The sequence below is a fragment of the Equus asinus genome, chromosome 3 (assembly GCF_041296235.1).
Source record: "Equus asinus isolate D_3611 breed Donkey chromosome 3, EquAss-T2T_v2, whole genome shotgun sequence".
Classification (NCBI taxonomy): Eukaryota; Metazoa; Chordata; class Mammalia; order Perissodactyla; family Equidae; genus Equus; species Equus asinus.
Window position 1 is genome coordinate 156,530,201 of NC_091792.1, and position 22,875 is coordinate 156,553,075.

Below are 22,875 nucleotides of genomic sequence, written 5' to 3' on the forward strand. Positions count from 1 at the left end.
ACCGGCCGGCCTCAGGCCCACCTCGCCCAAGGGCTGCAGTCAGAGTCTCTTCCTAAAGGACCGAGTGCAGGAAGCCAGACATTACATATTTGACATGATGTCCCCTGCAAGGGACTGAATGCTTCTGGCACTGTCCTGTCTGGGAGGCAACGCTGTCCTGACTCTGCGTTAACGGCAACAGTGACCGGGAGTCAGGAGGACGGGATCCAGCCACACCTGGAGCTCCACTCAGTGCATTTCTCTTGGCAAATTACTGAACCTCAAGATGGTTAATGCTACATGTCAACTTGGCAGGGTCATGGGACCAGGTCACTGGACCAAACACCAGTCTAGATGTTGCTGTTAAGGTATTTTTTTAAAGATGTGATTAACATTTAAATCAGTAGACCTTGCGTAAAGCAGATGACCCTCCATAATGTGGGTGGGCCTCATCCAATCAGTTTGAGGGCCTTAAGAGAAAAGACTGAGGTCCTCCGATGAGGAAGGAATTCAGCCTCCAGACTGCCTTCCGACTCAAGACTGCAAGACCAACTCTTGGTAGAATTTCCAGCCTGCCACCTTGAAAATCTCAGATTTGTCAGCCCCCATAATCATTTGAGCCAACTTCTTAAAAAGAAAAATATATATATATATCTCTCAATCTCTCCCTCTCTCTTTATATATGTTGGTCCTGTTCCTCTCTGAAGAACACTGACTATACCACCTGCCAGAGCTTCCTGTTCCTCTCCTAGGAAACAGGGATGTCAGCAGCCGCCCCTAGAAGGACTTTTGGGAGGAAGAGAGCTGAAAGTCGATGACGGATAAAGGGGAGTCTGTGGTTAGAGTGCTGAGGTTGCACGTCGACGTGAGCAAGCCCCAGTGTGACTGGTCACAGGCAGTGAAGGAGGAAGGGCTGACGACAGGGGGAGCAGAGGCGTGTGCAGGGCAGCCTGGAGAGGTCTCCCTGAGAGGGGCAGAGAGGCCAGCTGAGATGGGCCAGGTGACACCAGTGTGTACGGCAGGGATGCTAACAGAGGATGGGGCCAGGGGAGAAGGCCCTGCTGCATCCCACTGGCACTGCCCAGAGGCGTGAGGGCTGCGCCCGGGTACCATGACCCATGTGTAGCAGAGCGAGGCTGGGACGGCCCCCCTGGGTGCACAGGGTACCCATCCTTACTCCATCGAGCCGAGCAGGTCCACAGAAGCCGCCCAGCACTCCACCTGCCAGATGCCTCCAAGCTACTCCCTAAGGCCAGAGGCACAGCAGGAGAGAGGGGCCCCTACCAGCGGCTCCTCAGTGTTTGGGCTCTAAACGCAGCAAGAGCAAAATGACTGAGAGCAGGAATGCGCCCAAGGTGGGAGGGGCTGGCGTGGAGAACTCGCCTGAGCCAGCACCACCTGCCGCTCCGACTGTGAGGGTAAAGGCAGCCTCCGCGTGTCTCTTCCCATCACACTCCTCATCGGTTCCAGCGGCACTGGGTCTCTGTTTCCAGGCCTCGACCACTTCTCCCCACTCCCTGCTACCAGCCTGGTCCAAGCCGCCGGTAGCAGCCCTCCACCAGGCTATAGCAATCACCTCCAAACCAACCATCGCTCTGCTTCTGCCCCCGTGCCCTCGGCCCTTCAGCCCTCCTCGGCGGCCAGCACAGGCCTCTACGCACACATCACATCATTTCCCCATGGCTCAAGCCCTCCGAGCCAGGGGGTACAGGGTAACTGTTCTGAAACCACTATTCATGTAAGCCAGCAAGTGGGGGATGGTGGGAGCCAGGTTCTCACTGCCGGAGCAGGAGGGCATGGAGCAGCGAGGGCAGGGGGCCAGAGGCTCCCAGTGCTACTGGATCAGTGTTGGGGACATCAGCAAGAACTCATGTTTAACTTCCCAGAGATGTTACATTTGGAATTATTTACAGATCTGTGTACATACATGGGCCATTATACACACATATATTTCCCTGCTCTGTCACCTGAGGCCTAGAAGCAATGACACCCCAGCAGGAGTGAGCACACCAGCTCCCAGATCTCGGTTTCCAATGCCATTCTCCAAGGAAAGGAACTGGGGCTCCTTGGAGAAACGGCTGGTTCTAGGAGCAGGGCAGGGGAATACACAAGATGAGGCTGGAGCATTTTAGAGTGCCAGGAAGTAAGCACCTGCTCAAGAATAAACATATAAATAAATACCACAGTGATGGGGCCTGTCGAAGGGACACGGGAGCCAACTGACAGAGGAGTGACCCTTGCTGGTGGCAGTCCTGCCTCATCGCTGACTGCTCGGCTCAGGCCACACGAGGCCTGCTGCACCTCTGACACACAGATGCCTTGCTGCCTGCCCGCCTTCGCCCGAGTTGACCCCTGCCTGGAATGCTCCGGCCAGCTCTCTGCAGGGTCTGCCTTCCCTGCTCGCACTCAGCACCTCTTTGCTGCTGACCACCTCCCAAAAGAGCCACCCCACTCCAACCACAGCTACTTTCTACCTCCTTTTCCTGCCTTACCCTCTTCTTGGGACTTTTCACTCCTAAATAAATATTATATGTCACTTTTCTGACATTCATTTCCTACCTCCCCAGTTACGTACAAGCTCCAGGAGAGGGACTGAATCTCCAGGGCATTGCAGCTTCTGCGACACAGCACGACACACAGCAGGCGCTCAATAACTAGCTGTGGACTGCGCAAAGGAAAGAACAGAAGGATGACTGGCCTGGCCAGGTTGCAAATAATAAATGATAGTATCCAGCGCATCAGCAGCAAGGGCAGCCATGGGACCGGGGAGCAGTGGCCCTTCCCCGGGCAGGTCCCAGCTAGAACACTGCCTGGGACCCTGTGCCTTCACCCTCCCTCCATTCTCTCATAGGGCTAGGAACCTGCCCCGACTGGGTCAGGGCCTGCCCTGGGCTCCCAGGGCCCTGCAAGATTCTCTCCTTTGCCACACAGCTCACACCCAAATTCCAACACTCCCGCCCCTCCCACTGAGGCCAGCAGGCCCTGGAGGGCAGGATGACACCTGACTCACTTTTGTGGCCAGGTGAGTCCCTGGCCAGGCCTAGATCCAGAGCAGTGCGGCTGGCTGCTGCAAGAATGGATTCATCACCAGCTCTGGCCCATGTGCTGACCACTGCCCTCTCTGTCCCCAAGCACCCCAGACTGTGGGCCTCAACAAGTCGGGAACTCTGGCCCAGTGGCCTTGGCACCCCCGACTGGTGCTCAGGATGCTCACGTGTGTTACTGGACACTTGGGACTGTGTGAACACTGTTCCCATTCTCACCAGCTGGCAAAATCCTCAGGAGCCGGCTCCACATGACCTCTGTGAAGCCTTCTTAGGCCTTTTCACAAAGCCTCTCGCCACTGCACCATCTCCTGACACCTCCGATGCAACATGCCAGTACGCCGTACCGCTGTCCATGCCCTGCCTGAGGGCGGGCTGCTTCCGAGTCACTTCCAAACACCCGTTCCCCAGCCCAGGCCTGGAGCACAGGGGCCGGGGGCTGACTGAACGAGCAATGAACCAACAGATAGATTCACCACATTCCCTGGTCATACAGCGTTCAACAGGGAGCCTTTGCTAAAATAATGACACTTTAAATGTGACATCAAAAGTTCTCATGAGATGATATAAAAATAACACTTAAATGCAGCTATAAAGTTTATATTTATGTTTTTCATGCTAGCCAGTAAGCACATTACTGAATTCTCCAAGAACAGAAATTCTCGCAGCAGTGACATGGGAAAAGCTTTCTAGAAGGGCCACAAGGGTGGCTGGATTGAGAAATGGGCCGCCAGGGCTCACCCACATGGAGGCAGGGAGGCAGCCTGGTGCCGGGGAAGTGTAGGCTGGGGTTCCCATAGGCCTGGCTTCCAACCCAGTGCTGCCACCTACAACCGTGCTGACCTGCCATTATGGGCTGGATTTTGTCCCCCAAAATTCCTGTGTGGAAGTCCTAACCCCCAGGATACAAGAATGTGACTGTAATTGAAGACACAGTCTTTAAAGAGGTCATTTAGTTAAAATGAGGTCGTATGAGTGGGCCCTGATCCAATCTGACTGGTATCCTCATGGGAAGAGGGGATGAGGACCCAGACATGCACAGAAGGATGACCAGGTGAGGACGGAGGGAAAAGATGGCCCCAAGGAGACAGGCCTCAGAGGTAACCAACCAGCCCACACCTTGATCTCGGACTTCCGGCCTTCAGGGCCAAGAGAATACGTTTCTGCTGCTTAAGACCCCCAGTCTGTGCGATGGCAGCCCCACCAAGCTACTACACCTGGGCAAGTCACCTCTCCTCCTCGACCCTTGGTTTGCTCACCCATAAAGTGAGGAAAGCCACACCTGACCTCACAGGTCACTGCCAGGGTCAGGAGGCCCTCTCAGGCACCTGGTATGGCCTGCATAGTAGACACATAAATGTCAGCCAACCACCAAGTGACTGCATGTGACAGGAGGCACCCAAGTCCTGCATGCGACTGTCTCCTTCATTCCTCAAACAACCCAGAGAGGCAGACACATCAGAGGTCCCCATTTAATAGATGGGGAAACTGAGGCATGGGGCTGTTACGTGGCTTGCTCCAAGACCTCAAGGCGAGTTAGGTGGTGGAAGGGGATGGAGCCCTGGCAGAATGACCTTGGCTGTGTGGCTTCCCCTGTAACCACAGCTGCTGCTGGTACTTGCTCAGCAGCCCCTGCAGGCCTAGCGGCATAGCTGCCAGCCCGAGATTTCCTAGCAGGTAAATCCCTTCTGAGCTGGGCAGGGTATAGACAGGCTGGCACCACTAGCCACCGTGCTGGAAGAGGTTGGCTGCACTAGCCCTGGAATCCTGAGTGTCCAGGGTGGGGACAGGAGGGGATATGTCTGTCCCCAAGCTCCTGGAGCCTGGCCTTCATTGCCCTATGTCAGGGACTCTGTCCTGAGCTGGTGTCAGTCAGGGCCCAAGCCCCAGGCCCTCCCCACCCAGAAGCTGGAACCCACCCAGCACTCCAGCTACTGCTGAGTCCTGGCTCTCAACAAGACACCCGCTGCGACTCCCGAGCAGGCCCTCCCATCCCTCCAGGTGCTACAGGCTGCTGGGCCGGACGATGCCTTCAGGGCTCGGGTACAACCTCCCCAGAACCAGGCCAGACCCTCAGCACAGGCCAGGTGTGAGCAAGCCCAAATCCCCAGCCCCCTGCTCTCCTCACACGGATGGCGGCTCCTCTTTGGGCTTGCAGAACCCCCCCCCCACCGCCCCCCAGACTGTTCTGCCCCCAAACTACCCAAGTCAGAACCACGCCAACAAATAGGACTGTGGCAGTGCCCAGGCACCAGATGCCGACAGGCTTCTCCCTGTTTCCATTATGTTGGACCTTTCCGACAATCTTAAACGGGGCAGTTATCATGATGCCATGTTAGAGACGAGAAAACAGAGGTTCGGGGACTTTATGTCACTTGTTCGAGGCCATGAAGCCAGTCAGGGGTCAAGGTGAGGTTTGAAGCCAGGTCTTCTCCCACTGGGATGAGCTCATGGCTGCATTTTTTTTTTTTTTGAGGAAGATTAGCCCTGAGCTAACATCTGCCACCAGTCCTCCTCTTCCTGCTGGGGAAGACTGGCCCTGAGCTAACATCTGTGCCCATCCTCCTCTACCTTACATGTGGGACGCCTGCCACAGCATGGCTTCCAAGTGGCAGCATGTCCGCACCCAGGATCCGAACCGGTGAACCCCAGGCCACTGAAACGGAACACGCACAGTTAACCGCTGTGCCACCAGGCCAGCCCATCATAGCTGCACTTTAACTGGATGCCGACTGTACACCTGGCACCAACCAGGCTTTGTACTGACTGGCTCTAAAGCTCATGCTTGCCCTGCGAGAGCACAACAGCTCCTGCCACAGAGCCAGGCTCCCTTCCAAGTCCTTGATGTACATTTCCGTCCTGGGTCCTGCCGCAGGCCCATCACGTGGCACTATTATGAGCCCCTCTTGCAGGTGAGGGGGGTTACAGCTCAGAGAGTTAAGGAGCTACTCCAAGGTCACAGTGAGATGTGGTAGGACCAGGATTCACACCTAGGTGGTCTCTTATACCACTGAGGTTATACCAATTTTAATGAGGGGCAAGCTGAGGCTCAGAGAGGTGGAGGGCCCAGCCCTAGCCCAGCCCAGGAGCACGCCCTCCATACGTACCCAGGGGCAATACTGTCCAGCAGGGAATGCACAGCCCACCCCTCTGTGCAGCCAAGAGGCCCCCGCCCCGCCCACCTTGCTCTTTTCCTGCTGGAACTCGATCTGAATGCTGGTCAACTTGGCCCGCAGCTCCTCATTGGCCATTTGCACTGCGTCCGTCTCCATCTCGGGCTTCTCGCCCTTGCTCCGGCCTTTCTTAGACATGCTTCCTCTCGGGTTGAGACGGAGATCCCACGTTCACGCCCGCCAGCCAGCAGGTGCCGCTGCCAACTCCGCCGTGCTAACCAGTAGCGCAGGGCTCAGCTCGTCGTCCTCCGCGTAAATCACCATCACTTGGGATCCTGGAGGAGGAGGGAAGCCGGTTAGCAGAGAGAGACGGAGAGAGGCTGGCTCCCCCAGGCCTGGAGCACTCAAACGCAATGGCAGCCAGCTCTGCTGAGGCCTCCCTCCCCAGGCCAGGACCCGCCTCATCCCGAGGAGGTCCCACCAGTCACAACACTGACCTAGCGCTTCTCAAACTGGGGCCACATCAGAATCACTTGGAAGCTTTTTAAAGCCAGAGTCCTGGGCCCACCCCCAGAGTGTCTGATTTGCATTTCTCACAAGCTCCCAGGCGACCACACCTGGAGCAGCTCCACGCGGCTCCGTCCTCCCTCAGCAAGATGAGACTACCCCACCTAAGCAACCCTAGACCGCGGTCTGTGAACATCAGGGAGCCTCAGTCACCAGGGCTGCTTCTTCCAAAAGGCAGGTCCTGGGGGAGCACAGAGCCCGAAACTCGAGGCACGGAGGGGCTAGGGGATTTGGATGTTCCATCCGCACATCCAGGTGATTCTGGAGCAGCGTCTGAGGACTGCACTCTGAGAAACAGGCTTTCAGACTTCATAAAGGTTAGTGGTTCCCTTCCCCGACACCCCCAGACTGGCCCAGCACTGGCCACCCCAGGCTGCTGGCTTTGGGCCCAGCAGAGGCCCCTAAGCCAGCGCAGGAGAGCAGCAAAGGCCCCTGGAGGAGGCGACAGCCAGGCACAGCACCCTGCCGCACTCATGCCCCTGGGGGACCCCCAGACCTTCAGCTTGGTAAGGCTGCCCGACTGGCCACAAGGTAGCAGAGCCTAAGGCCTTATAATAGGCCTGGAGTAATAACTATGCCACCGCTAGCTGGACGCTTCCCTGTGTCCCCTCTCATTAATTAGTACAACCGGCCTACAGGGCAGGGGATGGGGCCCAGTGTCACAGAGGAGCAAACCGAGGCACACACAGGTTGAGTGTCGGCCACGGCCTCACAGTCAGGGAGCAAACAGTATGAACCTGGTCAAGGCCCACAGCTGGACGTGGTAAGCCAGGCCCGAACCCAGACTCCCAGCTCTGAGCACCACGCTGACCTAACCCCATGCTGCACTGCCTCTCTAAGCCTGACTCTGAGCCCCTGGCCCCCTGGCTCTGCCTTATTGTTTTCCACTTGACAAAACATACATTTACTTCTTGTCTGCTTCCCCTATGCTAGAATGTGAGTTCCAAGCAAGCAGAGCCTGTGTCTGTTTTGTTCCTCGCCGTGCTCCCTGTGCCTAGAACAGAGCCCAGCATGCAGGAGGCACTCCATAAACATTTGGTGAATAAGTGAATGAGTAGGTGACAACAGAAAATAATAATGAAGCACTTTATGTGCCAAGTCTTGTGATGGGACCTGGGGAGCATATAATCCTTGCAGCACCTGGAGAGAGAGGTATAATTATTAGGCTCATCTTTGAGATGAGGAAATCAAGGCACAGAGAGGTTAAGTAAGCTGCCTAAGGCCACACAGCTAGTAAACGGTGGCTCTGGGATTAGATCGCCTTGGGAGAGAAAGCAGAGAAAAAGAAAACATTCCATCATGGAGGAATGCTGGCCTTTAGAGGTGGAGCAGAAAAGATTAAATCAGCAAGACCATAAGCAAGAAGCATGTAGACAGCAGAAGAAAGAAGAGAACCAGGGAAGCACAGAGAAGAAAGTGCTTCTAGAAGGAAGAGGAGTCAACAGGGGGCAGCTCCTGAGAGCTGATGAGGATGGGAAACTGGCCAGCAAGTTCAGCAACATGGGGTCAGTGGCCTCTGCAGGAGCTGCTTTGTGGGGTGGGAGTTGGGAGCCAGATAGGGCTGACTCGGGAAGTGGGGACAGGGAGCCGGGGCGGGGAAGGGGGCAGACTCATCAATGCCAGCCTGTCCAGCAAGCTGCAGGCACTCGATGGCCATGAGCTGAAGTCCAGCTCAGCTGGCCCTGGGGGCACTGGGATGTCCGTCGGAACTAGAACTCTGGGACGGCAGTGATGGAGGCCAGTTACACCCTTCCTGGACAGGAGAACTGTGTTTCTCAGTGCGCCATTAAGGATTATTCAGGGGTGATCCATCCCTGTGGGTCGATTCCAGAAAGGTACACTCTGTCTTCAGATACGTACGAGCTCCATTCGCTTTGATCTGACTTAGAGTGTAATCCATAATTCATTCCTTGCTCCCCGGACCTGCCTGCTTTTACCACCACAGCAGTTCTCGGAAATCGGCCGGGCTTCTGCAGGGCCTCTCCCCACACCCCAGAGAGCAGGAAGCACTCCTCAGATACAGCGCCCAGAAAGGGGCCGTGTTCTCCTTTGTACTCCACCCTGTGGCCCAACACCACTTCTAGGAATGCGCTGTAAGGAGCCAACCAGAGATCCAGGCTCTGTATGAACACTAGGGTGTTCTTCCCAAAAACAGGACGCTCAGCCATAGGGACGGTTAAGTAAACGGCATCAAAGCCATGACAGCGAACTCCTCGCAGAGAAGGGTGAACATCATAGAGTGAAAGGGCGGAGTCAAGGAGCAAATATAATTTGTGATCTCAGTTTTCTGAAATATATATACTTGTTCACTTTTTCACTTGGTCACAACGATTTTTTGAGCACCTGCTAGGCGCCAGGCCCTGCACCCTGGCGACACGTGGTGAGGACAGAGAGCCAGGCCTCCCAACCGTGAGCAGCGACTGCTGGAGTGGTGCGAAGATAGGCAAGAGTTCTTTTCTTCTTTAAACTCTTCCAAAGAAGTCGAATTTTCTATTTCTACTACTGCTTTACAGAAAAAACAATGCCATTTTTCTTAAAGGCAGGTGAGCACGTTTCAGAAAAACATCTGGATCTAGCTGGGAAGGGTATGAGAAAGACACTGAAGAGAAGGCAAACGGGCTGTCCCAGGACGGCGCTGGCAGCCTACACGGCTGACCGACTCTCCAGGCACAGTCGGACACGGCGCCGGCTCCATCTGGCTCTCAAAGGGCTGCCTGGATGGAAACGCTCCCCAGGACACAGCTGACCATTCTGCAAGCCGGCCTTGTCACCCCAGCAAAGGGCTGTCCTTCAGAGCAAGGCTGACCTGGGGTTGAATCTCAGCCACACTTCCCTGGCTGCGTGGTTCTGGGCAAGTCACTGAGCTCTACGGCTCAGTGTTCTCATCCGCTCAATGGGACCCGCGGCCCTACTTCACAGGACCTGCATCCAAAGCGCTTGGCAAGGTGCCTGGCCCAGTGAAGCTCACCAAACACAACAAAGCTGAATTTATCAGGAGGAGTCACCCCAGCCTCCCACTGAGCCCCGGGAAGGTCAAAGTGACACCTGCTGGGACTAGCCACCGCTGGAAGCCGTGGTGTGAAGGCTCAACCAACCTGGTGTCACGCTGTCGCAGCTTCTCAGTGCCCGAACACCCTGAAGGCCCGTTTCCTTCCCAGCAGCGCCCCTCACGGCCACTGAAGATGCTAGGGAGGAGGGAGGTAGCAGATGTGGAAGCCTGGGCCTCAGAGAGGCAAAGCGCCTGCCCGAGGCAGCTCAGCAGGCTGGACGCAGGCAGTGTGACCGGACTGCTCCTCAGCGAGGCCCCGGGCCAGCAGCCCAGCTGCAGCTGGGAGGGGAGGGTGGGAGAGGAAACCAGTCCGTGGGGAGGCGGCACCCCAGGAGCATCTGCAGGGCCATGAGAACAGAGGCCGGCGAAGCCTTCGGGACCAGTGCCAGACTCTGCATTTTTACCAGACCCCCTGGCCCAGCTGGACCCGAAGGCCTGGCCAGCCTCTCGAGACCCCAAGAGAAGGAGGGCTAAAGGGCAGCGGCAGACGGGAGCGGGACAGGCCAGACACCCAGAAGGGAGGCCATGCCTGGGGATAGTCCAGTTTCTTACCCTGGCCATAGCACCCCTGGAAAAGTACGTTCACGCCCTCATCTCATTAGAACCTCAGCACACACATTCTCCAGTTTACAGATGAGAAAACCAGGCCCCAAGAGGGGAAGTCACAGGGCTGTGAGTCTGCTGCTTAGAAGCCATTGAAGGCTCAGGCTGCCTCTGAAGAAAGCCCCAACCCCTGAAGGGGTGCAGGCCCCACAGGGTCTGACTCACATCCATGCCCGGCCCCACCACTTCTCCCCCACCTCAGACTCCATCCCGGCACACTCCCCAGCAGGTCATGGTGAATGCAGTTCCCCGACGGAGAAAGCCAATCTCCCACCCCCTTTCATGGCCAACTCCCATTTTGCCTCCTCCAGGAAGCCTCCCCTGATGCCCTCCATGTTGGTCAGGCACCTCCTCGGAGCTTACAACCACAGGCTGAGGGTTGCCCTGTATGTTTGCTCATCCAGCCGCCCCCACCTGACTGTCAGCCCCTCAGGGGCAGGCCCCTGACCTCCCTCTTTGCCTGCCTCACCCCATGCTCAGCCCAAAGTCCAAGCTCAGTCTATCCAGGGTGAACAAATTCCAAGGAGCTAACGCCAAGCCTACTGCTCCCGACACCCACCCTCAACATGTGCCGGGCCGAGGCCTCAATAAATGATGAACAGGACGCAGGAGGGGAAGGTACCCAAAGTGCTGGGCCAAGTCAAACTCGGAGGTGACAGCTGGCCTCCTGCCAGGGACACACCTATGGTGGGTCCAGCCCGAGGCTCAGAGTGCCATGCGGCATCCCTACCATCAGGCCCCACAGCCACTGACCTCCACAAAGGCCTGGCCCACAGCAGCAACAGCCTGCCACCGTCTTTATGTTGTTTACAGAGCATTCAGGCTGCTGAAGCAGAGAGGCAAATGAGGAGACGGCGGCTGGGACGTGGCCAAAAGCCAGTGGATGAGAGAGACATGTTGGCAGTTGAGCCACTAGGACTTGCTCACGAGGGGTGGGTATTTGCTGAGCTTGAACTATATGCCAGACTCTGCTTGGGCCCAGTTCACTCTCAACCTGACACAGTGCCCACCAATATCAGCCAAGGCGCCGGGCACCAAGGCCTTGTCTGGTCACCACAAAAGTCCCTCTGTCGTTAAGGCGAAGCTGCTCGGTGACAAGGTTCTAGAAGCAAGCAGAAGGGTTAGGACGCTAGACCTAGGCTAAGGGAGGCCAGGGCCAGAGCTGTGGTTGGGCAGCAGGTTCCAGTAACATGAGACGGCTTTCGGCTCATGAGGACTGCAGCAGGATGAATGGTGGCCCCCAAGAGATAGTTCACATCCTATTCCCTGGACCCTGTGAACGTGCCCTTGTTTGGAAAAAGGGTCTTTGCAGATGTAATCAAGTTAAAGATCTCGAGATGAGATCATCCTGGATTAGGGTGGGCCTTAAATCCAATAACAAGTGTCCTTTTAAGAGACACACAGAGGAGACACAGGGAGGGAAGGGAAGTCCATGTGAGGAGAGAAGAGGGATTGGAGCGATGCAGCCACAGCCAAAGAAGCCAAGAACACCGACATCCACGAGAGCTTGAGGAGGCAGGAAGGACCCTCCCCTAGGGACTTCAGAGCGAGCATGGCCCTGCCCACACCTTGATTTTAGACTTCTGGCCCCCAAAACTGTGAGAGAGTACATCTCTGTGGTTTTAAGCCCCTCAGTTTGTGGGATTCTTTATGGCAGCCACAGGAAACAGATACACTGGGCACGCAGGAAAAAACGCTCATGGGAGGGCTGGCCCCGTGGCCGAGTGGTTAAGTGTTTCATTAGTTCGAACCCTGGGCGCGAACATGGCACTGCTCATCAGACCACGCTGAGGCAGCGTCCCACATGCCACAACTAGAAGAACCCACAACGAAGAATACACAACTATGTACCGGGGGGCTTTGGGGAGAAAAAGGAAAAAATAAAATCTTAAAAGAAAAAAAAAAACGCTCATGGGACACACTCAGCATTTTGTGTAATGACTTAAGACGATCAGCTTCTCGGCGCTGGAGTCTGAACAAGCCTGCCTCTGTCCACGCTGCACTTAATATCAGGAATACGCCAGTGCCCAGCACACAGCAGGCCAGTCTCCAGGCTCAGAGCCTACTATCTCACAATTCACATACAACGCCAGCAAGCCGAGCTGCCTGCTCTCCCAGCCCAGAGCAGAAGGGAAACAGGAAACTGGAAGGTGGTGTTTTACTAAAAGCAAACCGATGGGAAAATTAAAAACTAGAGAGTAAAATAATAATTCCTCTAAGACTTAAAAGAAAAAGCCTGCGAGGCCTAGAATATTAACTTTCCTAGGAGACCTCATTCTCCAATTACAGAAAATTAATAAGCTGTCCAGACTCCTATATTGGTGCAAAACAGTTAGTGGAAGTTAAAAAAGAAACAAACTTCCATGAGATGTAATAAATGAAGTCAACCAGGTTAGGTTTTCCTAACACATACTCTGGGCTCAAGAGTGCAGTGCTGTAGAGAGGACCCAGAACGAGGAGCAGGAAGCTCAGTCACTCGTCCCAGCCCTGCCACCAACCTCTGCATGGCTGGGCCCCAGCTGTGCTCTCTTCACCCAGGGTTTTTCATCCTAAAGTGGAGGGGCCGTGCACATGGCACTGGGCGGGAGCAGCACCAGTGCCTTTGCTAATCCTGGAGAACCCCGCCTGACAGGCTCCCTGCCTCGGGCCACCTTCTAAATGTCCCCAGGACTCGGCTGGGGCCACACCTCCTCCAGCAGCCCTCTTTGGCCCCAAGGCAAGGTTAGGGCGACCTTGCAGCCCATGCCTCACCACGATGCCTCTCGGCCACCATCGCTGCCCAACTCTGGGACTATGAGGCCAGAGGATTGGGATGGTCACAGGGGACAGATTCATTTTACAGGTGGGGCAACTGAGGCCCAGACAGGTCAGAGGTCTGCCTGGGGTCACAGAGGGAGTGGCAGCCCAGCAGGGAGAGAGCTCACCACCACCCCCTCTACCCTACCAGGCCACCAGCAGAGCTCACCCGGCACTTGAGAGGCTATGGGGCGGACACCATGGGCCCTGCCCCAGCTCCCTGAGGTGCCCTGGGCTCCCACCTGCTCCCACTGTCCGGGCTGACAATGTCATTCATCACCATGACAGCAGCTGGGGCGCCCTCACCTGGGCTGTCTGACCCCTCACCTAGGACCCTCCCATTCCAGGGGCCACGAACCCCAGGCCCCTCCTTGCAGACAGAGCCACACGTTTCCACTAAGCTGGAACTCAGGCCACTTGTTGCCAGCTCTCCCACCTGTTGACTCTACCGCCACAAGGGGCCCATGTGGTGCTGACTTCCTTTTCCAGTTCAGGTTATTCGTTCTGCACCCAAAAAACATCCGAGAGCCCCTCTAGTGACAGGGAGGGGGGTTCTGTTTATGTTCTACACACCACACACACACACACACCTCACAAATACCACACACGCCACATACACACATTAGACAAAAGCACACACACAGACCGCATACACAAACATACACACACACAACAAACACCACACACACATACCGCTATGGACTGAATGTCTGTGTGCCCCCAAAATTCATATGTTGACATCCTACTGTCCAATGTTTGGGGGCGATTAGGTCATGAGGGTGGAGCTGTCGTGATGGGACTGGAGGCTTTACAGGAAGAGCCCTGGGAGAGATGATAGCTCTCCAACCTGCAGGGCTCAGCAAGGAGGCAGGCATCTACAGCCGGAAGAGGGCTCTCACCACGCTGGGACCACGCAGCATCCTGGCCCTGGACTTGCAGCATCCCCAACTGTGGGAAGAATATGTGTTGTTTAGGCCACGCAGTCTATGCAATTCTGTTTTGGCAACCCAAGCTGACTAAAACACATACACATCACATCACACACACCCACACCAGGCACCAATACACACACACACACACACACACCACATGCACACACACCACACACTACACACATGTGCACACACACACGCCCAGCAGTTCCAGTCAGGATGAGAAAACCCCAAATGTCCAGAGAAGCATCTCTGAGATGCGCAGACCTGCCTCTCCTGCCTGCATATCAGATCCCCCAGAGGGGTCCTGGGCATCTCGGGCAGCTCCTCGGAGTCTCCAGTGCTTCTGGAAGGCCTGGTGCTTCAGGATTACTGTCATCAACAGTGAAGGGAAGCAGCGAATCAGCAGGCTCTGAGTGGGTGGATTTCACAACAGGCCCCCAGGCTGACAGGATCATCGTTGCTCTTCGCAGGAGGAGCCTGGGAAGGCTCAGAGGGGTTTCAAGCTCACCCAAGTTACAGGCGGGCCAGCCCATCCAACTGTCACCCACTAGGGCTGGCCTTGGCCCACCCCACAGCAGCCAAGCCACCCCAGGGGTAAGCAGGGCCCAAGTTGCTCTCCCAATTTAGAGATGAGGAAACTGAGGCTCAGAGACACACGTCACACACACTAAAAAGCCACACAACTGGGTTTGCTGAAAAGCTGGTTGTTCTGGAAAGAAACGGGGTAAGTGGGGGAGAAAAGAGGGTACAGGCTGTGCCCTTGGGGTGGCTCCAGAGGGCAGCAGGGCAGAGACAGCAGGCCCTGGCAGGGGAAGTTTGGCGGCCAGCCTCAGCCTCCACCGGCCAAGTGAGCACAGGACGCTTGCTGGCACACTGGCCAGGCCCAAATGGAACAATGGATGTGACAGTACTTGGAAGGCCGTTAAGTGACCCAGAAACAGGGCTCTTCACCGTATGACGAACAACACAAACAAAGACAAGGCCAGCTGCAGGGCACAGCTCCACAGCACCTGGGAGCCTAGGACTCAGCCGCCCTGCAGGGAGACTCCTCCTCGTCGTCTCCGTCATCTGCGCAGGAAGCTCCTCCTCAGTCCCCACACGTGACGTTCCAGCCTCTCTTGAAAGTCCTTCCAGTGACAGGAAGCCCCTACAGGGACACCTGCTCCCGGGGGGCAGCCCCTGCTTTAGAAAGCACTTCCTTATTTCAAGCCAAAAACGAACAAAAAAGGGCCTCCTTACAACGCCCCCCATCAGCTCCTCCCAGCACTTGGAGGCAACCCAACGTGTCTACTCTCCCTGCCACACAGAGGAGCCCTTCAGAGATGGAAGATTCCAGCCTTCCTCCCCAACCTTCTCTGCCCCAGGTCACCTGGCGTGATGAGAGCGAGTGTTCACCGAGCATGTGCCATTGATCAGGCGCCGCGCTCAGCTTCCACAGGACCATCTCATTCACGCCTCCCAGCGACGCTACGATGCAGGCACTGTGGCCACTCCATCTTGTGGATGGAGAAACTGAGGCCCAAACACAGTAAGTAACTTTCCCACGGTCACGTGGTTAGAAAAAAGCCAGACAGACATGGATTCCAATCCCCAGTCGATCCCTCTGTGATCTGGGGTGGGTTATCTCAGTTCTCTGGGCCTCAGTTTCCCCAGCTGTGAAATGGAGCTCTTTCACTGTGGCAAAGCTCCTAGACAGTAGGTGCTCAACAAGTGGCAGCTCTCCGTGGAGACAGGGCAAGTGACAGTCTCCCGTGGGTGTATTTTTCCAAATGTGTGGACATAAGACACCCTGTTTTCCAGAGCAGGGGCACCGAGGCCGCATGCCATGGAACGAAATCAGAAGGGATGAGAAGGGAGGAGGGGAGAGCAGGGGAACCCTTACTGACGCCAGGCCCAAGCCCACGGCCTGGGAGTTTGTCCCCACAGCGAGAGCCCCAGCAGCTGGTGAATGGGCTTCTTCAAGTGGAGAGAAAACAATGGACGCAGCATCTGGGGACAAAACCCCAGCTTGGTGAGCGCACATGGGCCATGGGCCTCCCCTCCTGCCGTTCACCTTGCCACCGCCACCCAGACACCGCCCAAGCCCCACAGTGCTGCCCGCCAACTGTCCTCTGGAGTCCTTCCCATTCCTGTCACCTGCAGCCTGGTGGGCTTAAAACAGTCTCCGTGCCCCTCCCACCCCCGGCCACCCATCACGGCCACAGGAGGGCGCCTCCTGAAGCGAAAGTCAGCCCACATCCTAGCCCTGCACAGAAAATAATCAAAACAGCGACAACAGTAACAACATGAGTAATAACAAATCAACCTCCTCTGGCCTGACCGCCTTGGGGGAGGATCGGAACAGCACAGTGGATGCCCCGCAGGCCCCTGCAAGCACACCCCATTGCCTGTCTACTTGTTCGCTTCCCTTGCTGGATTCTCAGCTCCTGCTAAACCACCTTCTTGACTGGAGTCTCCAGTACTGAGCAAGGTGCCCACCCAGAGCAGGCACCCCAGACATCAGGACCCCTCCTTAGACATACCCCCTCTTTACATTTATAACGTTCAGGCAGAAGGACACAAAAGATCCTTGAAGGGAGACAGGTTTCCTGAGTCCTTGGTAAAAATAATCCCCATTCCACGAAGCCAAGCATAACTACACAAGAACTGATGTGTGTGGACAGATATGTGACGCCCAGCTCACTTACTAGCTGGTTCCCTCCCCGTGCCAGCCAGGCACCCTGGATATTTACATATGGCCCCCCGCAAAATGACAAGATGCTGACCGAGCATCAAGGACCTTGGGCCTTGCTCTTGAGTAGATAAAGCCGTGCAGAGAGAGGAACTGGACCGGTTGAACACGTCATTCCATCATTTGTTCAGCACAAGTTTACGCATGCCTCCTACATGCAGGCACCGTGCTGGGCACAGGACCATGATACTGAACAAGCCACATCCCACCCTGCCCTCAATGCGGACGGCCTCTCCTGCCCAAAGCTCCTTCCTCTCAGTCCCCCGCTCATTTGCTCTTTCCAATAGCTCCATCCATGGATCAGGAGGAAACCTGTCCTTTGCATCCTAAACACAGCCATAGAGGGGCATGATGAGACTTCTCCATGGGCCATCACTCTTCAATCTCTAGAAAAGTATTACAAGGTCACAATACCCCCTTCCTTTTGCTGGCAGCATCACCTGCCATTGTCATTTATCATCATCACTCCAGTCACAGAATCAGCATGGTCATCTCTGAAGCTCAGGATCATGTGGAGGGCTGCAGCTGACATAGCAACAGCTGGATGCTGTGAGGACACTGCTTTCAACAGGGGCAGGAGGGCCCAGGAATCTTTGGACAGCCTCTGTCACCTGGTCCTAACATGTCCATCTTGATATATCCCAAAGAAGCAAAGGGAACCAAGTTCAGGCAGCAGAGGCCTCTCTACGTTCGGCAGACTCTAGAGCACTAGGCCTCACGGCCAGGGACCCACACAGCCAAGGTGTGAACTCATGATGCCACCCCCCCCCCCAAAAAAAAGAGAAACCTCCAATTAGGGCAGTACTGTGCTGTCACCTGCCCCACAGTCACTTTGGAAAAGTCCTGCTCAATGAAAAGGGGAGCCTACATAGGAGAAAGGGAAGGGAGGAAAGAAGGAAGAAAGGAACAGGGGGAGGAGGGGAGGGGAAGGGGGCAAGGGAGGGAGGAAGAGAACACAGGAAGAATGGATTCGAGCTCCCAGCCTCTGATCTGGCATGTTAGGAGCTTGGAAGTCATCAATCCCATCCACACAACAGGAAAAAAGCCAAACAAACTGAAAATCAGTAACTTTTCTCAGACTCATCAGAGAACTGAGGTCACAGAGCAAACCACTGCCCCCAAATTTGGAGAGGCAAACAGGCAGACACAGAGAATAACAACTTATCAGAGCAGAAACACACGAACAGAAACCTCCATGGGAACCAGTTCAGGTAACTATTACCAAATACTTCATGTCCAGCTTTCAACAAAAAACAAAATTACAAGGCATACTAAAAGGCAAAAACAAAAAACAAAACAAAAAAAACCCAGCTTGAAGAGACAGAACAAGCATCAAAACCAGACTAAGATACAGCAGTGATATTGGAAATTATCAGACTGGGCTTTAAAATAACTACGATTACCAGACTTAAGGGCATTAATAGAAAAACTAGACAACATGCAGGACAGATGGGTAATGCCAGCAGAGAGAGGAATTCTAAGAAAGGACCAAAAAGAAGTGCTAGAGATCAAAAACACTGTGACAGAAACAAAGAATGCCTCTGATGGGCTCATGAGCAGACTGCTCAGGGCTGAGGAACTGGCATGTTTGAGACATGTCAACAGAAACTTTCTAAACTGAACAGTAAAGAAAAAAAATGAGATAAACAGAAGGGAACATCCCACAACTGTGGGATAACTCCAAAAGGTGTAACACATGCATAATGGGAAGAGAGACAAAGGAACAGAAGAAATATTTGAAGCAATGTCTCAGGATTTCCCAAAATTAATGTCAGACACCAAACCACAGATCCAGGAAGCTTGGAGGATACCAAATATGATAAATACAAAAAAATCTACACTTAGGTATATCATATTCAAACTGCAGGAAAAAAAAAGATAAAGAAAAATCTTGAAAGAAGCCAGGGGAAGAAAACAGTCTACCTATAGAGAAGCAAGGAAAGAATTACATTAGGCTTCTCTTCAGAAACCACACAAGCAAGAAGAGGCAGGAGCGAACAAAGTATTGAGAGAAAAAAATCAACAACCTAAAATTCTGTACATTGGGAAATTATCCTTCAAAAGTGAAGGAAAAATAAAGATTTTCTCAAACAAAAGTTGAATAAATATGTCACCAGTAGACCTGACTTGCAAAAACCTGTTAAAAGAAGTTCTTCTGAGAGAAGGAAAATGACAGTTCAGAAATGTAGATCTCCATAAAGGAAGGAAAAGCATTGGATAGAGAATAAATGAAGGTAAGATAAAGACTTTTATTTTTCCTGTTCTTAATTGATCTAACAGATAACGGTGTTCAAAATACTAACAGCAACAATGTATTCTGCGATTATAGGTTTGGAGAAGTGAAATGAATGACAGCAGAGCAATAAAGGCTGGGAGGCAGGAAGTAGGCATCCTTCGCTATCAGGTCCTTGCACTACAAGGAAGCCAGGTGGTGTTATTTGAAAGTGGACTTGGATTAGTTGTAAATGTGTATTGCAAACTCTAGGGTGACCACTAAAAAATGTTCTTAAAAAAGCACAATTGATATGCTAAGAAACAAGAGAAAAATGGAAACATAAAATGCTCAATTAAAACCACAGAAGGCAGAAAAAGAGTGGAAGACAAAAATAGAAATAAAGACCAAGGGCAACAAATAGAAAACAGTAAGAAATATGGTCCACATTAATCCAACTATACCAATAATCACTTTAAACGCCAATGGTCTAAATGTAACAATTAAAAAACAGAGACTGTCAGTGTGGATCCAAAAACAAGATCAACTATACGGTATCTAAAAGACAGCACTGAACTTCAAGACTCGCTGGCACCAAGCCAAACAACTTCTGCCCACTTACAGTCAACTAAAGGCAGTGAAAGCTCGAATTCATTCCCAGCCACTGTTAATCTCTCAATGGTGACATAATCTCTAACCTACAACCAAAGAACAAACACATCCCCTCTGAATTAAAGAAAGATCTCTGCAATAAATTCAATGAGATAAAAATTGCCCTGTAAAAAAAATACCCAAGAAACACATTAGGAAATCATGTGGCCCAAAAGATCATAATGACGAGCAACAAAAAATTATGATGATGAATCTAAATTAAAATCACAAGCAAAGACACGCCCACGCCAATAAGAACTGGGAAGTCAGCTAAGCCGGAATCTTCTCGGCGCATGCGCCTGAATGTCTTATGAGCAGGCCTCAGCCCTCTTCACCACCACTGCCAGCATCTCCCGAGACAACAGGGACAGGGACTCTGCTCACAGGTCTCTGTAAGGCTTAGAACACATACACGTAATGTTTCATTTCCATATGAAAAAGCCTGCAACATGTACTCCACGTTATTTATACCTGAGAGGAAGGGAGGGAGGGCAAGAGAGAGATACGGCCAATGCTACACCCAATTCCTTAAAAAAAATAAAAGTCCTCAAAGAAAGTAATCCTTCTCTGTAGGATTCCCTGCACCCTCAGAACTCTGTTCTTTCCACCAGTCTTTTCCAGCCATGACACAACGCCCAAGAGTGGGGAGGCCGGGGGGGGGGGGGGGTGGGGGGAGGGTCAGTGTACTATCGAGTTTTTTGCAGAGCTACAAGTTCTGGGACTGTCTTGTCCATCAATGCCACGTTCTCCTGGGCCCCTGCACCTCTGGAAATGAGTTCCCTGTATGTTCAGCAAATCCCCCACATGCTCCCTCCATTTCCCAGATTCCCTTGCAGTAGGTGGGGGTCATGTGACTAGCCCTGGCCATGATGTGCAAGCAGCAGTGACCTGTGTCATTTCTGGCTGAGGCACTGAGGAGCCCATTTGACTCCTCTTCTGCCTGGCTGCACAGATCTTAGAAGCCATGTGTTGAACTGGTGGCATGACCAGATGGGGACTGCTAGATCCCTGAATCCTTCACTAGAGGAGAGCCCCCGTGGACCTGTACCAGAGCATGTGTGATCCAGAACTGACCTTTTGGGGTTCTTTTGTTCCTGCAGCACAGGCTCACCAAACCCAGCTGATACTTTCTTCCCATAATGCCCTTCTCCCTCTTTCCCACTAGTCCATCTTCAAAATTCAGCTTGGGCATCACCTCCTCCAGGAGGCCTTCACTGATACCACATCCCACCCCCTGGCCAGGTGGGAAGCTTCCTCTGGATGCCTGTAGTCCCGAGTTTCCATTCCGCACAGCCCTCACGGCACCATGTTGGCACCACCTGTCGCCCCCACCAGATGGGGTGCTCCATGGTGGCGAGGCCATGGGGTTTGCCTCAACCACCCGAGAGCCTGGCTTGGTGCCTGCCCCCAGGTAAAGGCATCTAGCAAGTGCCTGTGAGACAGATGTTCATATGTGCACACAGTGACACTGCAATGCCCTCCTTCACACATCAAACAACGCTAGACACTGCACAAGGCCTGGGGGCAGAGAGATGACCCACATCCAGATCATGCCCTCTCTCTCCCAGTAGACCATCAAGTCCAGCAGGGGAGGGGTACCATGGCTGTAAATGACCACAGCCCAAAACAGAAAATGGGGGATAACATGCCAGGGATGCCCAGAGGCAGGAGAGGTGCCTCCCAGCTGGGGGCTCCATGGAGGAAGCAATGTCTGCGGGGGCCCCAGCAGGAGCAGCAAGACCCAGGCAAGGACAGATGGAGATGTGGGGCCCCTCTGTTTGGAATTTGGGGGGACTGGGACAGGGCTGCTCTGTCTTCTCAGGGACCACTCCTCCCCCATTCTCAAGCTATGGGATTATGGGATGCCACTAGAGTTGACCCACCCACTCCAGGGATGGGCACTTCCCAGGCCCAGCCCCGCCCACCCTTAATAAACATGCCACCACGTACACAGCACTTCACAGATTAAAATAAACTAGTCCCCTATCACCACACCAACCATCACAAGCCCCCCGAGAAGGCATTTCTGGCCACATTTTACATAGGAGAAAACAGGCTCTGAGAGCCACAGCCAGCCTGGACCTGGCTGTGAAAGCCCACTCCACTGGTTCCTCCCCAAACACTGCCCAACAGAACCTCCAGCTCTCACCGAAGTTCTCATGAAACTGTCACCTGACACCTTAGTAGGGATGGTGTCATGGGAATTAAGAAGTGGTGGGAGTGGGAAAAATCACACAGTGAATGAACCATTCCTTTAACATTTACAAGAGAGCTCTGACTTCCAGCAGGCATCTATGAATCCATATTTTGGTCCATTTAAACCCAAATAACCATGAGACTATTTAAGCACTTTTGAAAATCCCATTTCAGCAGCTCGGTGATAGTATCTCCCTCTGGGAGCAGGAATGAGGGAAGCACCAATTAGGGACCTATTAGGAAGTGCTAAGTGTCCACAAAAGGTCATCTATTTAACCCTCTCAAGGTCCTGAGAGGGAGGCCTCGTTTTCCACACTTTGTACATGAGACAACTGAGGCACAGAGAGGCAGAGCCACTGCCCACACTCACACAGCCAAAAATGGCCCCTGCTCAGTTATCCTTTCCTGCTTTTCTTATTTTTGGTGGTGATTAGTACAAGCCAAGAGCCAAATGAAGGTAAAGAATCCACATTTCCAAGAAACAACTTGCCCAGGAAACAACAAACAAATAAGGACCCCCTCCCCTCCACTCCGGCCAGCTCACCAAGGCCCACGTGCAGCGGGTCCCGGGCGCTCAGACGGCTCAGGCGAACCCCGTGCAGAAATCAAACAGTGACTGGTGATGTAGCCACTCTTCGTGTACCAGGCATCTGAACAGAGCGCTGAGTCTCGACGACAAGCTCTTGGACTTCAGTCAACTACCCTGTTTTACAGGTGAGGAAACTGAGGCTCAAGGAGGTGAAGCGGGGAGCCAGGATCCCTCGCTGGCCTGTGTGACTCTGCAGCCTGCTCCCTCCAGCCCCTCCTCTGCTCCTCGATCAAACCCCCCTTGGTGGCCCCTCCAACTCTCCCCTGGGGGGAGAACCATGTCTCCGCCCACGTTTTCAGAGTGAGGAGTTGCCTGTCACTTCCTTGGTGGCAGTTCCTGCCTTGTGCCCTGGAATACAGCCGAGCAGCTGGCCTCCGCCGCCTGACAGGACCTGCGAGGCCGTCTGTTCA

The 22,875-nt window shown here is 53.8% G+C and overlaps 1 protein-coding gene across 4 annotated transcripts in view; it reads right to left on the reverse strand.

The window, feature by feature from the left end:
- Positions 1–22,875, reverse strand: part of JAKMIP1 (janus kinase and microtubule interacting protein 1) — a 149,337-nt gene that overhangs the window by 72,706 nt on the left and 53,756 nt on the right. For 2 of the 4 annotated variants that reach the window (XM_070506264.1, XM_070506262.1), the window contains exon 2: positions 6,206–6,471. In XM_070506264.1, the coding sequence (XP_070362365.1) occupies positions 6,206–6,334 (129 nt within the window). In that variant the 5' untranslated portion in view covers positions 6,335–6,471. Of the gene's footprint in view, positions 1–6,205; positions 6,472–7,789; positions 7,818–22,420; positions 22,580–22,875 lie in introns of those variants that run through there. The other 2 variants (XM_070506261.1, XM_070506263.1) reach the window with 2 other exon arrangements.